The following is a 14,156-nucleotide window of genomic DNA, read 5'->3' as shown; positions in this document are numbered from 1 at the left end:
TAAAATGATTCATGTTTCGTGGAGATCTATGCACAGAAAGTTATTTGTCAATTAGGCTATTCTTAGAATATTTGTAATGATGTTCGCAGTTATATTGCTTCTGTTTAATAGAGGGGAATCCCAGTTTTCTAACAGTGAAGATTTATTTAGGCTATGCAGTGCTGGCAACAACGAAAGTAATGCTTAGTTAGCTATAGGTATGTTTTGAATTGGCTATCTAGTTAGTCTGTCATTATTTTATACCTGCTGCTGAAATGTGGTTCTCTCTCACTCCTCGGGCAACCTCCCACTCGCACTGGCACACAAGCAGCACCACAGACATGCACTGAAGGGTAATTCTTAGCAATTAACAATTAACAAACCAGTGACCATTCCAGAACCCTTTGAATGTGTTGATAATTGTGTTGATCATTTATTTGAAGTTTTATAGATACAAAAAAGGAGGAAAGTGTAAATTATAAAACATACACAATGTGAAACGCACCTATTACAACACAAATGTAAACTYAGGAACTTTGACTCTGTAGGCATATTTTCCCTTTACTTCCTCTTAACTTGCAGTACTGTGCAGGCAGGATCGGCAACATTCTTCCCAGGGTATTTTTCTCATCAACCATGTCATACAGATGGAATAGCCTACTGATACCCCATCTCATAATATGGTAGATGTTCAGGAGACTGTCTGTTAGTTCTTACAATTCATACTTTTTACAATCAAATTCAATCAAATGTATTTTATTAAGCCCTTTTACATCAGCAGTTGTCACAAAGTGCTTTACAGATACCCAGCCTAAAACACAAAAGAGCAAGCAATGCAGAAGCACAGTGTCCAGGAAAAACTCCATGGTTGTTCTTTGGGGTTTTAGGCTGGGTATCTGTATAGCACCGCGACAACTGCTGATGTAAAAAAAAATATATATATATATATTAATACACACAACCGTTCAAAAGAAAGAAAAGCAAATGTTTTGTCCATTAAAATAACATCAAATTGATCAGAAATACAGTGTAGAGATTGATAATGTTGTAAACGGCAGATTTCTTTATGGAATATCTACATAGGCGTACAGAGGCCCATTATCAGCAACCATCACTCCTGTGTTTCAATGGCACGTTGTGTTAGCTAATCCAAGTTTATCATTTTAAAAAGCTAATTGATCATTAGAAAACCCTTTTGCAATTATGTTAGCACAGCTGAAAACTGTTATGCTGATTAAAGAAGCAATACAACTGGCCTTCTTTAGACTAGTTGAGTATCTGGAGCATTTGTGGGTTCGATTACAGGCTCAAAATGGCCAGAAACAAATAACTTTCTTCTGAAACTCGTCAGTCTATTCTTGTTCTGAGAAATMAAGGCTATTCCATGCGAGAAATTGCCAAGAAACTGAAGATCTCGTGCAACGCAGTGTACTACTCCCTTCACAGAAGAGCGCAAACTGGCTCTAACCAGAATAGAAAGAGGAGTGGGAGGCCCCGGTGCACAACTGAGCAAGAGGACAAGTACATTACAATGTCTAGTTTGAGAAACAGACGCCTGACAAGTCCTCAACTGGCAGCTTCATTAGATAGTACCCGCAAAACACCAGTCTCAACGTCAACAGTGAAGAGGCGACTCCGGGAAGCGGGCCTTCTAGACAGACTTCCTCTGTCCAGTGTCTGTGTTCTTTTGCCCATCTTAATTTTAAATTTTTATTGGCCAGTCTGAGATATGGCTTTTTCTTTGCAACTCTGCCTAGAAGGCCAGCATCCCAGAGTCGCTGCTTCACTGTTGACCCGCAAAACACCAGTCTCTATGGAGAGTTCTCAACGTCAACTCTGAGCAAGAGGACAAGTACATTAGATTCACAATAATTTGATGTTATTTTAATGGACAAAAAATGTGCTTTTCTTTAAAAAACAAGGACATTTCTAAGTGACCCTAAACTTTTGAACGGCAGTGTAAATCAAAATGTTTCTGAAGTCCTGCTATAGTAAGAAAGTGTGTTATTCAAGACCACAGTTACTCTGTAGCAAAACTGTAACCCCAAACTAAAATAACACGTTTGTAGCATATACAGATCCGTGACCACGCTAGTCCTAAACCCCTAACCCGAACCGATCCAGATTTTCTTGGAAGACTGTGTCCCTGACAGCTTTGGAGACAACTCTGATGTTCTCTGTATCGGTAGCACAGGTGAAGTGGTTGTACAGAGATTTGTGACGCCCTATGTGCTGCTCTTTGTACATATTCAGGATGAACATCTTAGCAGACTCTGCATCTCTCTGTGGACCTTTAAAAAAATACATTTATGAAAAAGAATGTACGTAAAATTTACTGGGAATCGCTTCGTGCATAATACGGTCAGAGTTGGGGTCAATTCCAGTTCCTGTCACTTGAATTGGATATGGACTCTGTTTTTTTATATATAGGAATGAACTCTAATTCACTGGAATTTAGGTGGAATTGACCCCAACCATGGATATGTAAAATATATTGACACACACATATCAAGGCATAACTATCCAGTGTACTTAGTAAAGTACTCAGCAAGGTTGGAGTATAGCATGAATATACAACTAAATGCATGACTACCAGTGTACTAGTCTAGAGTACTAACCAGTGAACGCTGAGAAGTAGTCTGCTAGGTTGGAGTGTAAGATCTTGTCCGCTAGGAGGTCTGTTTTGTTGAGGAAGAGGATGATGGAGGACTCCTGGAACCAGGGATAGGTGACGATGGTTGTAAACAAGGCTTTGCTCTCCTCTAATCGATTCTGCAAGGAACATAAACACATAGGAAGATTCAGATCATGTTCAAATTTGTTATTGGTAGAATAATATACGTCTAAAAACACTTAGGCTTGGAATTAAATTGAACCCTCCACATTGAACCCTCCATAATCTTTGATTATACACTACTGCGCACATACACAATGAAGGGAGTCTACCTGGTTGGTAGTGGTAGTACATTTTACAGTACCCCAAATCATTTATTTGACTTTATGTGACCACGGGAGAAACAACTCACCACATTGGCGCTCTCATAGAGGACCTGGTCGTACTCGCTGAGAGCCACCAGGAAGATGATGGAGGTGACCCTCTCAAAACAGTGGATCCACTTCCTCCTCTCTGACCTTTGACCTCCAACATCCACCATCCTGGTAAAAACAACACGGAACACATCTCAAATCACACTCTATTCCAGCTATAGGGCATTACCTTTAGGGTGTCATTTAAAATGCTGACTTGGGGAATACTTCCTTCCCTCATTCCCTCCACTCTTCCTTGAAGTAATCACTGGTCTAACATTACTAAATAAGTGGAGGTAAGAACTCAACTACAGTACATAGCTTTCAAAGATCCAAACAAGTTATATCAGAGATTACTGCAAGGAAAGAAGGAATGAAGGAAGGAAGGATAGGTGGAAAAAAGTATAGTAGAAGTATATAAACAGAACCATAGCCTCAGTGGACAACAAGGCTCTGACACCATTACTCCAATAGAGAGGTCACTGACCTGAAGATGACAGTCTTGAGGTCAAAGGGGTACTCTATGATGCCAGTGGTAGGGACCCTGACCCTGAGGATATCCTGCAGAGTGGGGAGGTATGAGGGCGCAGCAATTCTGTCCAGGTCACTCAGGTAACTGTCATGAAAATAACAAGAAAATGCATTGGCAGTGGCACATACTTTGCTAAATACCCTAACACTAGATACCTGACTTATTATGGAGTGCATAGTCATATCTATCTATCTATGGATAAAGATCACAAATTTGGCAGAATCAAGGAGCTGGGACTTGTTGAGTGTACATGCATGTATACCTTAGCTTGGACTGAGTGAGTGGGTAAAAGACAAATCTCACTATTTGGTAGAGTCAGAGAGCTGGTACTCCCTCCTGCGCTCATAGCACTTCTGCATGCCCTGGTCACTCCACAATCTTCTGATGCCATCCACCTGCCATGGTTCCAGGTTGGTCAATATGTCTGCCTCCACCCTGCTCAGCTTGTCTGCATGGCTCTGGAACACACAGAGATGTCGTTTTAGATATGGCAAGTAGTAGATGTTGCTAGAGATTGATACTTAAACTTATGAACCAGCAAGCCCCTTTAGAAAAACACAATCATATGATATTGAATCTTCTGACAAGCTGCTTGCAATGTTCTGGTGATCTTTGAAATCAATCCGTAGGGTCTTCATGGCTTGGATCATTTTCTGAACAGCAATGACGATGTTCTGGTACACCAGCTTGGTGAAGCCTCGCTTGTCCTCCTCGGAGTAGCCCGTCCCATGGATGATCCTCATCTGTTTGATGAAGGTGCTCTTCCCACTCTCACCAGTCCCTGGGAAAGGAGAGACATGAGTCTGTGAATGTCAGTGTGTGTCAGGATTGGGCTCAATTTAGAATTGAATTGAGAGTGCCTCACAAATCCCAATTCAATTCTTGAATTTAAGTAGTAAACAGGATAAAGAATTTCAATTCAAATTTGAATTAAAGAATTTCACAAAATTKAATTCTATTTCCTATGAAACTCAAAATGCCTCTTCTAAATTAGGTGTAGTCTATACAAATAAACATATTGTACATAAAACATCAAACATGTTGTTTACACATGCATATCAAATATTTTCAGGACAGGACAAAAGACAGGACAAAAGATTTTCAGGACAATCTTAGAAGGAATGATCAACGAAAACAAACATTTATGCAAATATTCTACTAATTTCCTGTTTTTGGGACTACAAACTGTTGAGGTCTATTGGAGTCAATTCCAAAATTGTGAATTGAGCACAACCCTGAGTGTATGTGTGTTTCGTTTTACTATCCTTGTGGGGACCAGAAGTCCTCACAAGTATAGTAAAACAAGGAAAATATTTTGCCGGTCCCCACAAGGAAAAAGGGTATTTATGCTTATTTTTGATTTTTGAATGGGGGTCAATTGTTTGGTCCAGACAAGGATAGTAAAACAAACTTGTGTGTGTGTACGAGGATGTGTGTGTTACATGTGGGTGTGTGTTACATAAAGGCACCACTTCATTCACACGTATTGCATACTTTGGCTTATTGGCCAATAATATGACCTTTACAGCAGGAATACATTGAGAAGTTTGTTAACTAATTCTGAAGGATAAGATTGGTTTGACCTTTCTTCAATGTCCTGTAATGCTTAACGCATTCCTAAAATAACCTAAGAACAATCCATGTTTTGATAGTAAGTAGTAAAATGCACCGTGTGAAAATTTTGCAATAGTGCAGTAGGCCTTCATGTAGCTATTACAATAGTACGGTGTGGCTAGTAATCATTTCACTATGAGAAATTCTGACATTAAATTGCATTGTAGTTGGCCTCACATGACTGTTGCATTAAAATGCAAGCCAGGATCAACTACTGCCACTTGTCCACATACCACACATAGCCATAACTGCTGATCAGAGAGTTAAAATGTGCTAGATGACAGTTTGGACAGAAGAGAGATGCAGGTAACTCCGTTTATTTAGATAAGTGTGACGGTAGGATAGAGGCTTTCAGCAAGTGCTTCTTGGTCCCTCTCCAAGTAGTTTTGAAGGACTGTTCTATGAATGATAATGCCCACTCACCATCTGTCGCCCCTAGACTACACATTCAGTCACACTTTGTACAGTACATTTAAACGATGTCATGCAGAGGTACAGACAGTCATTTAAAAAATGTAGCCTACTGTTATTCGACCTGACTGTAATTACTCTGCCAGTAATACTAACCTTTTTCAGGGCTGAAAATCACCAAGACAAAAAGTGAGTGTCTGCTCAACTATCTCCTGGTTTAACAGGTTTCTATGTGGAGAATGAGGTTTGGAGTGACTCATACCTACTCAACTGCCCAGGGCTTCTCTGGAGAACAACTATGAAAAGAAAACTTGTCCTGTCAGGGACGATGCAGCCTACTATTCCATAGAAGTGATATATAGACTAGATGTTCATCTCATGGTGCAGGAGGGGATGGCTGCTGTTTTACGGGTCCTAACCAATTGTGCTATTATAATCTTTTTTTGCATGATTTGTAACAAATTTTGTACATAATGATTCTTCTAATTTCTCTTATGACTGAAAATAGCTTCTGGATATCAGACCCCCTGTATATAGCCCAGCGGCTGCTGAGGGGAGGATGGCTCATAATAAAGGCTGGAAAGGAGCAAATGGAATAGCATCAAACCATGTGTTTGATGTATTTGATATCATTCCACAGATTCCGCTCCAGCCATTACCACGAGCCCGTCCTCCCTAATTAAGGTGCCACCAACCTCCTGTGATATAGCCTTGTTATTGTGTTACTTTCATTATACATTTTTTTGTAAATATTTTCTTAACTCTTATTTTCTTAAAACTGCATTGTTGGTTAAGGGCTTGTAAGTAAGCATTTCACAGTAAGGTTGTATTCAGCGCATGTGACAAATAAAATTTGATGTGATTTGATTTGATGATTTGATGTCTAAAGAAAGCAAGTTTATAGGCTACATTGTTTTAAAATAAATATAAGGCTATCTTATTTTAATTATTAAACATGTATATGGTGGATTATTCTGAACTTCCACAGCTTCAATTTACTTCTAACTGAAAGCCTACCCCCCCCCCCCCCCCCCCCCCTCGCAAAACTACAAAATTGTTATGTTCTTCCATGATTTCAAGTTAATAGCCTATTATTGGACAGACTAAATGGTAGGCCTATGTGGGCCGCAAAATCAAATCGTACCTAGCACCCTGAATACCCCTGCAGATTTAAAGGTCCAATGCAGCCATTATATCTCAGTATCAAATCATGTCTAGGTAATAATAAAGTACCTTAGTGTGGTTGTTTTCAATTCAAATGGTGAAAAATAAACTAAAATAGCTTCTTAGCAAAGAGCAAATTCTCAAGCAAGAATCTTGCTAGGAGTGTCTGGGAGTGGTCTGAGTGGGTAGGGGAAACAAACATATTGGGGAAACAAACATTTGATTTATTGGTTGAGACAGCAGAAACAAACATGGCTTTTCACAGGTCTTCTCCTTGCCTTACTGATGTTTGCATTTATTTACATTCTGTATTTCAACATCTATAAAATTGCTTCAAAATCTATTGTAATTCTGATTAGGCCCATTTTAATCATATCAAATCTAAAAATGTAGTCATTGATAATGGGCCTTTTGCAGTCCAAGAACAACATAAAAGTAAAAAACAGATTTTATGACAATGGCTAGGTTTCCATCCAATTTTGCGGCAGATTTTCATGTGAATATTATACAATTAACTGATAAAGTGGACACTGGACAGGTTTAGATGTTGGCAGAGAGGTTTGAAACTCTAAATGTGACCCGTTTCAGGAAACTAGGCGTATGTTGTGGGTCACTACTTCACAGGAGAGCCGTTTGAACTTAAACCTTTTTTTTAATCAAAATAGTTTTTGGGGCAGAAATGCCTTCTCGAACACATTAACTTTCATGTGCCTTAATAACAAACTTGTATGTAAATACGAATAAAACATTTGAATTATAAGCCTAGTTGGTTAGGCCACAGAAAAAGTGAGCAACCTTCTCGCTAGCCATGATTGGCAGAGATAATGAGTGCTGAGAGATGAATTTGGATTGGTCTGCCATATAGCGCGCTTCTGTCTATTTGAGCTGGTTAGTAGGTAATCCTGTCAAAAGCAGCTTTTTTTTAAAGAATTGCGTATTAAAACTTAACAAAAGAGTCAACTATGCAAGTATCCATTTTATTAGAACTTCACTGCAACTACTGTTCAGATTACTCTCGTCTGAGTGTGCGAATAACTGATGAATTTACGAACGCTCAACACTGGTTGAATATGGCCGGTGTCAGTAAGTCGGGAAAAAAGCGTAGTTAAATTGTTGCCAGGAGCACAGTTACAGTTACCAACACTCTGGTTAACATGAAAACAGCCTAGCCAGCTCTGCTAGGGTGAGTAAAATGGTCAGAGTTTGGGTGGGGGCTAAAGCTTAAGATGATTCTTATAGCATTGCACACGGTCAGTGTGAACCAGAGTGACTTGACACAACAACGGGCCAAGCAATGGAAACGACACAGGACGTCTTATACATTCATCCATGTATACGGGTAAGAGTCTAGCAACAGTTTCAGATATTATACATTTCTAATTTTGTCAGAAAGTTGCTAAAGCATACTGTTAGCTAGCTAGGCTTGCTTGCTAACATTGGCTTGCTTGCTAACATTACGTTTATGATCTGTGTGTAGTAATGTTATCTCAGAATGCCATTTCGCATTGTTATAGCCTAATGTTAGCTAGCTAACTAGCTAACATTGAACCTATTTGGTTAACTTTAGCTAGTTATGACAATCGGTTTGTATTGCTAGTAATCTATGGATTAGGATTATGGTTCAATGTTTAGCTAGTATGTCTAAACAAAAGACTKCACTTTGCCAGATGATTACTTGACCCATCAAGTTAGCCAGGTATGTCTGACGGTGATTACAGCTATCTATTGTATAATAATGCCAAAATATTTGTATCTGGAATTTGTCTTTCAGCATCAGTAGAACATGCCTGACTCTCCTCCACCAGTCATACAAGGAGAATGGTCTAATGCCTCCCATCAAAATAAGAGCTGGCCCAAGCAAGCACAGGTGACACCTGAAGCATGAGGACTTGCAGTGAGTGGTGAACTTCATCAACAACTACACAGAGGATAATGCAATAGTGTTACCAGGACGCCACCCAGGACACAAACACTTTGGTGGAAAGCTGCTGCCATCCCATGTGACAAAAGCAGCAGTGTGGAGTCTCTACAAGGAATTGATGACAACACTTGGTATGTAAAGCATAAGCAAAACGTTTGGATTATTTAATTGACCTCAAACAAGATTGGCACTACTTTTATTGATCTCACATTATTTCTGTATTTTCTAGAGGTACGTGTAGTCGGGCTGTGTGTTATCATTTTAATTTCCAGTTTCCAAGATTATGTTTCTGTATACAGTGCTGCTGCTCTGCACATTTGTAGGTAAGTGAGACTTACCTCATAATGATGCATTTAAACATTATCTTTCGTTTTACGTTACATTTTCTTTTCATTAACTTAATGTTCTTTTGTTGTTTGCAGGTGCACTATCATTCTGGACCCTACGCAGCCAGGTACCATCTACTTTTTAACTCCTCGCAAGTGTGGCTTGTTTGGTGTCTGCTGTGAAGGAGACCACAACAAGTCAACTACTTGGTTGATGAAGGCATAACATCCAGCAAAGGCATCAGCGCAGTCAACTACAAGCCTCATTTCTTCACCAACTACGGAGTTGGGGAAAAACACATGTACCTAATTTGTGATAACTGCAGTGGCCAAAACAAGAACAAGTTTGTGCTCTGGTATTGTGCCTGGCGGACCATGCACAAGCTCCACCACAGTCTGGACCTTCACTTCCTGATCACAGGCCACACCAAGTTTGCCCTCGACTGGTGCTTCGGCCTCACCAAAGCAGCGCTTCAGAAAGACCAGAGTGAACACTTTGTCTGAGATTGCTGGTGTTGTGAAGGACAGCACTGTGACAGGGGTCAACATCCCACAGCTGGTTGGACTGGAGGATGGTACGGTGCTGGTGGAAAAATACTGTATGGCTGGCAACAACACGTGACTCTGTACTCCACTGCCACAGTTCAAGCATTACCAGCACTTCAGGTGAATATTATTCTTCTTATCTAAACTTGGAAGGTGAATTGATGTTGTGCAAGGTTGTAATTTCTTAATTTTTTGTTGTTATTTCCTGTTTTAGAGTTTCGATGCTCTGGAGCCTGGTGTTGTTGTCACCAAGGATTGTTCGGACTCAGTCAGGACCAGGTTTCAGCTGCTGCGCAACGCTAACACCCTTCCTCCGATAGATGGTCTGCCTGTACAAGCACAACCTGGACTGGACACAGCTAGACAAACCTAGCTGTGTCCAGCTACACAAAAGTCAAGAGCAGGAGAGAAACAGGCTCTCAGATCCCCTTGTTCATGCGTGGTTCGGACGGCCCAGTCATCAGCACTATCTACAGTGCCTCTATTCTAATGACTCTCTCCTAACACACACGCCATATGTTGATGCTACAATTATAATTTTTTATCCTGCTGCTCAGTCACTTTATCCCTGATTGTATGCCTATAACTACCCCATCTATCACTGATATTGTTCTTGTARATTATTTTATTTATATTGACACTATCTATTTCTGATATTGGTACTATGCAAGTAACCATTTGGCTGTACCGTTTACACCTTCTGTAGACACCCATCCACTTCGAAATATGTGGCTGGTGGTATCATGTATCATGGTGCCGGAGAAGATGGCTGACATTTTACATGCTCCTAACCAATAGTTTTTTTGCTAGGTTTTTTTGCGTTGTTTGTAACTTWAAAAAAAAAAGTTATTCTGTACATAATGTTGCTGCTACCGTCTCTAATGAGACCGAAAATAACTTCTGGACATCAGAACAGTGATTACTCACCACGAACTGGCAAAAGCTTTTTTTTCCTTTAACGAGTCCGACAAACCCGAAGTGAAGGACATACTGCTTTCCCGGGAACAGGCCCAAATCCCCATCATTTGCGTGAAGAGAAGACGGAGAAAAAGAGGACGGAGGTCGGGCTGCCTTCTGAGAATTCGTAGGCGATCAAATAAACCCCCACTTCCTTCCGTTCTACTAGCTAACATTCAAAATCGGCGACCTACGAGGAACATTAAACTACCAACGGGACATTAAAAATTGTAATATCTTATGCTTCACGGAGACCTGGCTGAACAACGACATTATCAACATACAGTTGCTGGTTATACGCTGTATCGGCAGGATAGAACAGCGGCGTCTGGTAAGACAAGGGGGGTCGGACTGTGTATATTTGTAAACAACAGCTGGTGCACGATATCTAAGGAAATCTCAAGGTTTTGCTCACCTGAGGTAGAGTATCTCATGATAAACTGTAGACCACACTAACTACTTCTATGCTCGCTTCGAGGCAAATAACACTGAAACATGCATGAGAGCACCAACTGTTCCYGACGACTGTATGATCACGCTCTCCGCAGCCGATTTTGAGTAAGACCTTTAATCAGGTCAACATTCACAAGGCCGCAGGGCCAGACGGATTACCAGGATGTGTACTGCGAGCATGCGCTGACCAACTGGCAAATGTCTTCACTGACATTTTCAACCTCTCCCTGTCTGAGTCTGAAATACCAACATGTTTTAAGCAGACCACCGTAGTCCCTGTGCCCAAGAACACTAAGGTAACCTGCCTAAATTACTACCGACCCGTAGCACTCACGTCTGTAGCCATGAAGTGATTTGAAAGGCTGGTCATGGCTCACATCAACACCATTATCCCAGAAACCCTAGACCCACTACAATTTGCATACCGCACCAACAGATCAACAGATAATGGAATCTCTGTTGCACTCCACACTGCCCTTTCCCACCTGGACAAAAGGAACACCTATGTGAGAATGCTATTAATTGACTACAGCTCAGCGTTCAACACCATAGTGCCCTCAAAGCTCATCAATAAGCTAAAGACCCTGGGACCAAACACCTCCCTCTGCAACTGGATCCTGGACTTACTGACGGGCCGCCCCAAGGTGGTAAAGGTAGGTAGCAACACATGCGCCACGCTGATCCTCAACACAGGGGCCCCTCAGGGGTGCGTGCTCAGTCCCCTCCTGTACTCCCTGTTCACTCATGACTGCACGGCCAGGCACGACTCCAACACCATCATTAAGTTTGCCGATGACACAACAGTGGTAGTGTGACGAGACAGCCTATGGGGAGGAGGTCAGAGACCTGGCCATGTGGTGCCAGGACAACAACCTCTCCCTCAATGTGATCAAGACAAAGGAGATGGTTGTGAACTACAGGAAAAAGAGGACCAAACATGCCTCCATTCTCATCGACGGGGCTGTAGTGGAGCAGGTTGAGAGCTTCAAGTTCCTTGGTGTCCACATCACCAACAAACTAACATGGTCCAAGCACACCAAGACAGTCGTGAAGAGGGTACGACAAAACCTATTCCCCCTCAGGAGACTGAAAAGATTTGGCATGGGTCCCCAGATCGTCAAAATGTTCTAAAGCTACACCATCGAGAACATCCTGAGTGGTTGCATTACTGCCTGGTATGGCAACAGCTCGGCCTCCGACTTCAAGGCACGACAGAGGGTAGTGCGTAAGGCCCAGTACATTACTGGGGCCAAGCTTCCTGCCATCCAGGACCTCTATACCAGGCGGTGTCAGAGGAAGGCCCTAAAAATTGTCAAAGACTCCAGCCACCTTAGTCATGGACTGTTTCTCTACTACCGCTCGGCAAGCGGTACCGGAGCTCCAAGTCTAGGTCCAAGAGGCTTCTAAACAGCTTCTACCCCCAAGCCGTAACACTCCTGAACATCTAATCAAATGGCAACCCAGACTATTTGCATTGCCCACCCATCCCCTCATTTACACCGCTGCTACTCTCTGTTATTATCTATACATAGTCACTTTAATAACTCTACTTACATGTACATATTACCTCAATTACCTCGACTAACCGGTGCCCCCGCACATTGACTCTGTACCAGTAACCCCTGTATATAGTCTCGCTCTTGTTATTTTACTGCTGCTCTTTAATTACTTGTTCCTTTTATTTCTTATTCATATTTTTTTTAATGCATTGTTGGTTAGGGGCTTGTAAGTAAGCATTTCACTGTAAGGTCTACACCTGTTGTATTCGCCGCAAGTGACTAATACAATTGATTTGTTTTGATTTGATTTATAGCATTTCTTTCACATGACCCAGCAATTTAGTCTGTCTGGGTAAGCGTCATCTAATATTTATAAAATATTTTTATCTGGACACTTTCTGTTTGCCACTGTTAGTCTTAATCTTTACTACACTACTCACTGTTTTTCACATGACCTCCCGTGTGAATCCTTAAAGAGATGGGTGGGGCTGGTTTAAGAGGGTGTGAACAATGCTGAATGGGTGTAGACAACGGAGAGCTCTCCAGTAGGAGAGAAAGTGAGTTTACAAGTTTGTCAACTTTCAAAGCAGAATTACTTTCCCATTGTTCCTCAAACGCAGTGCATGATATACAATTTTGTAGCTCTGAGTCTCTACTTGTATGCAATGCAAAAAACACAATTTCAAATTTTGCTACCTAATACGGATTTGAGCCAGTCGGTCACCTATTTCTTATTGGTCTATTAACTAATTTACCGCCAAAACTCCATACCACCAAAACAGGCTGACATATCAGGCAGTCTTTTCAAACAGTTTACACTAAAAAGGGATTATCATTGTTTTCACCATTCCACACTATTATTCCAACCTCATTCCACAGTATTATTCCAACCTCATAGTGTGGACATATATTTAAAACCCAGGGAATCTAGTTTTTGACTGCACTGGGTCTTTAAATGGCACTGATCTATAGCAGAGTAAAGACAAGTCGAGTTACGAGTTTAAACTAAACCGCAGAGGATGGGAACCATTTGAGGAAAGTCAAATGTTCATTTGCAAGATTAAAATAATTGTCGAAACGCTATCTAGACTATGCCTATTCCTCTAACAATTTTTTAATGACATAAAATCAACTTGGAGTAGCGTAGTTAACTATACCTCGCGCATAAAGTTGCCGAATAAACAATTATACATAGCATACGCCATGACTCACCTAAAAGCAACAACTTTATCTCCCGGTGAGATTCTCTCTTGTCCCGGCGAAGCTGTCTTTCAATCTCCTGATGTATCTTATTTCTCTCCAATTCTTCAGCCGACATACAGCATTCACCCATATTGGTGTCGTGTTGTAGCCGTCCGTAGGTAAGGTGAGGTAGATGGTTAATGATTTATATTCCAACCAGGGGGATGCGGGTCAAGATAACGTCCTCCCTCCCTGTCGGAATTCATAAGTCATGCTTACGTGTAGGAACCGGGTCGCATTCCTAACATGCATTTAAACCAGAAGCAGGTGATGTAAACCAGGGTTTCCCAAACTCGGTCCTGGGGACCCCCTGGGTGCACGTGTTGTTTTTTGCCCTAGCTGATTCAAATAACCAAGTCATCATCAAGCTTCGATTATTTGAATTGTTTTGAATTATTAATCAAATGGCCACCTGAACTATTTACATTGCTGCTACTCACTGTTTATTATCTATGCATAGTCACTTTACCCCTACCTACATGTAC

At 41.2% G+C, this 14,156-nt stretch overlaps 1 protein-coding gene across 1 annotated transcript; it reads right to left on the bottom strand.

Moving 5' to 3' along the window:
• Nucleotides 1–388: 388 nt before the first annotated feature.
• LOC111981837 (guanine nucleotide-binding protein subunit alpha-14) lies at nt 389–13,883 on the bottom strand. The gene is made up of 7 exons (XM_024013299.3): nt 13,642–13,883; nt 4,135–4,319; nt 3,842–3,996; nt 3,494–3,622; nt 3,006–3,135; nt 2,598–2,751; nt 389–2,270 (listed from the first exon to the last, which is right to left on the bottom strand). The coding sequence occupies exons 1-7, from the start codon at nt 13,760–13,762 to the stop codon at nt 2,077–2,079; spliced, it is 1,068 nt and encodes a 355-aa protein (XP_023869067.1). The 5' UTR covers nt 13,763–13,883; the 3' UTR covers nt 389–2,076.
• Nucleotides 13,884–14,156: the final 273 nt, after the last annotated feature.

The sequence above is a fragment of the Salvelinus sp. IW2-2015 genome, linkage group LG20, assembly GCF_002910315.2.
Source record: "Salvelinus sp. IW2-2015 linkage group LG20, ASM291031v2, whole genome shotgun sequence".
NCBI lineage: Eukaryota > Metazoa > Chordata > Actinopteri > Salmoniformes > Salmonidae > Salvelinus > Salvelinus sp. IW2-2015.
Note: the sequence above shows the minus strand (reverse complement) of the source record. Positions and strands in the feature narration are given on the sequence as shown.

What these genes read in the sequence shown, in the direction of transcription:
- LOC111981837 (XM_024013299.3), bottom strand. Translation starts at nt 13,762, where the DNA reads ATGGGTGAATGCTGTATGTCGGCTGAAGAATTGGAGAGAAATAAGATA. An exon ending in CTCAAGACTGTCATCTTCAG is followed by an intron (nt 3,136 to 3,493) that starts GTCAGTGACCTC and finishes TGTTTTTACCAG; the next exon opens with GATGGTGGATGTTGGAGGTC. An exon ending in TCTATGAGAGCGCCAATGTG is followed by an intron (nt 2,752 to 3,005) that starts GTGAGTTGTTTC and finishes TGTTCCTTGCAG; the next exon opens with AATCGATTAGAGGAGAGCAA.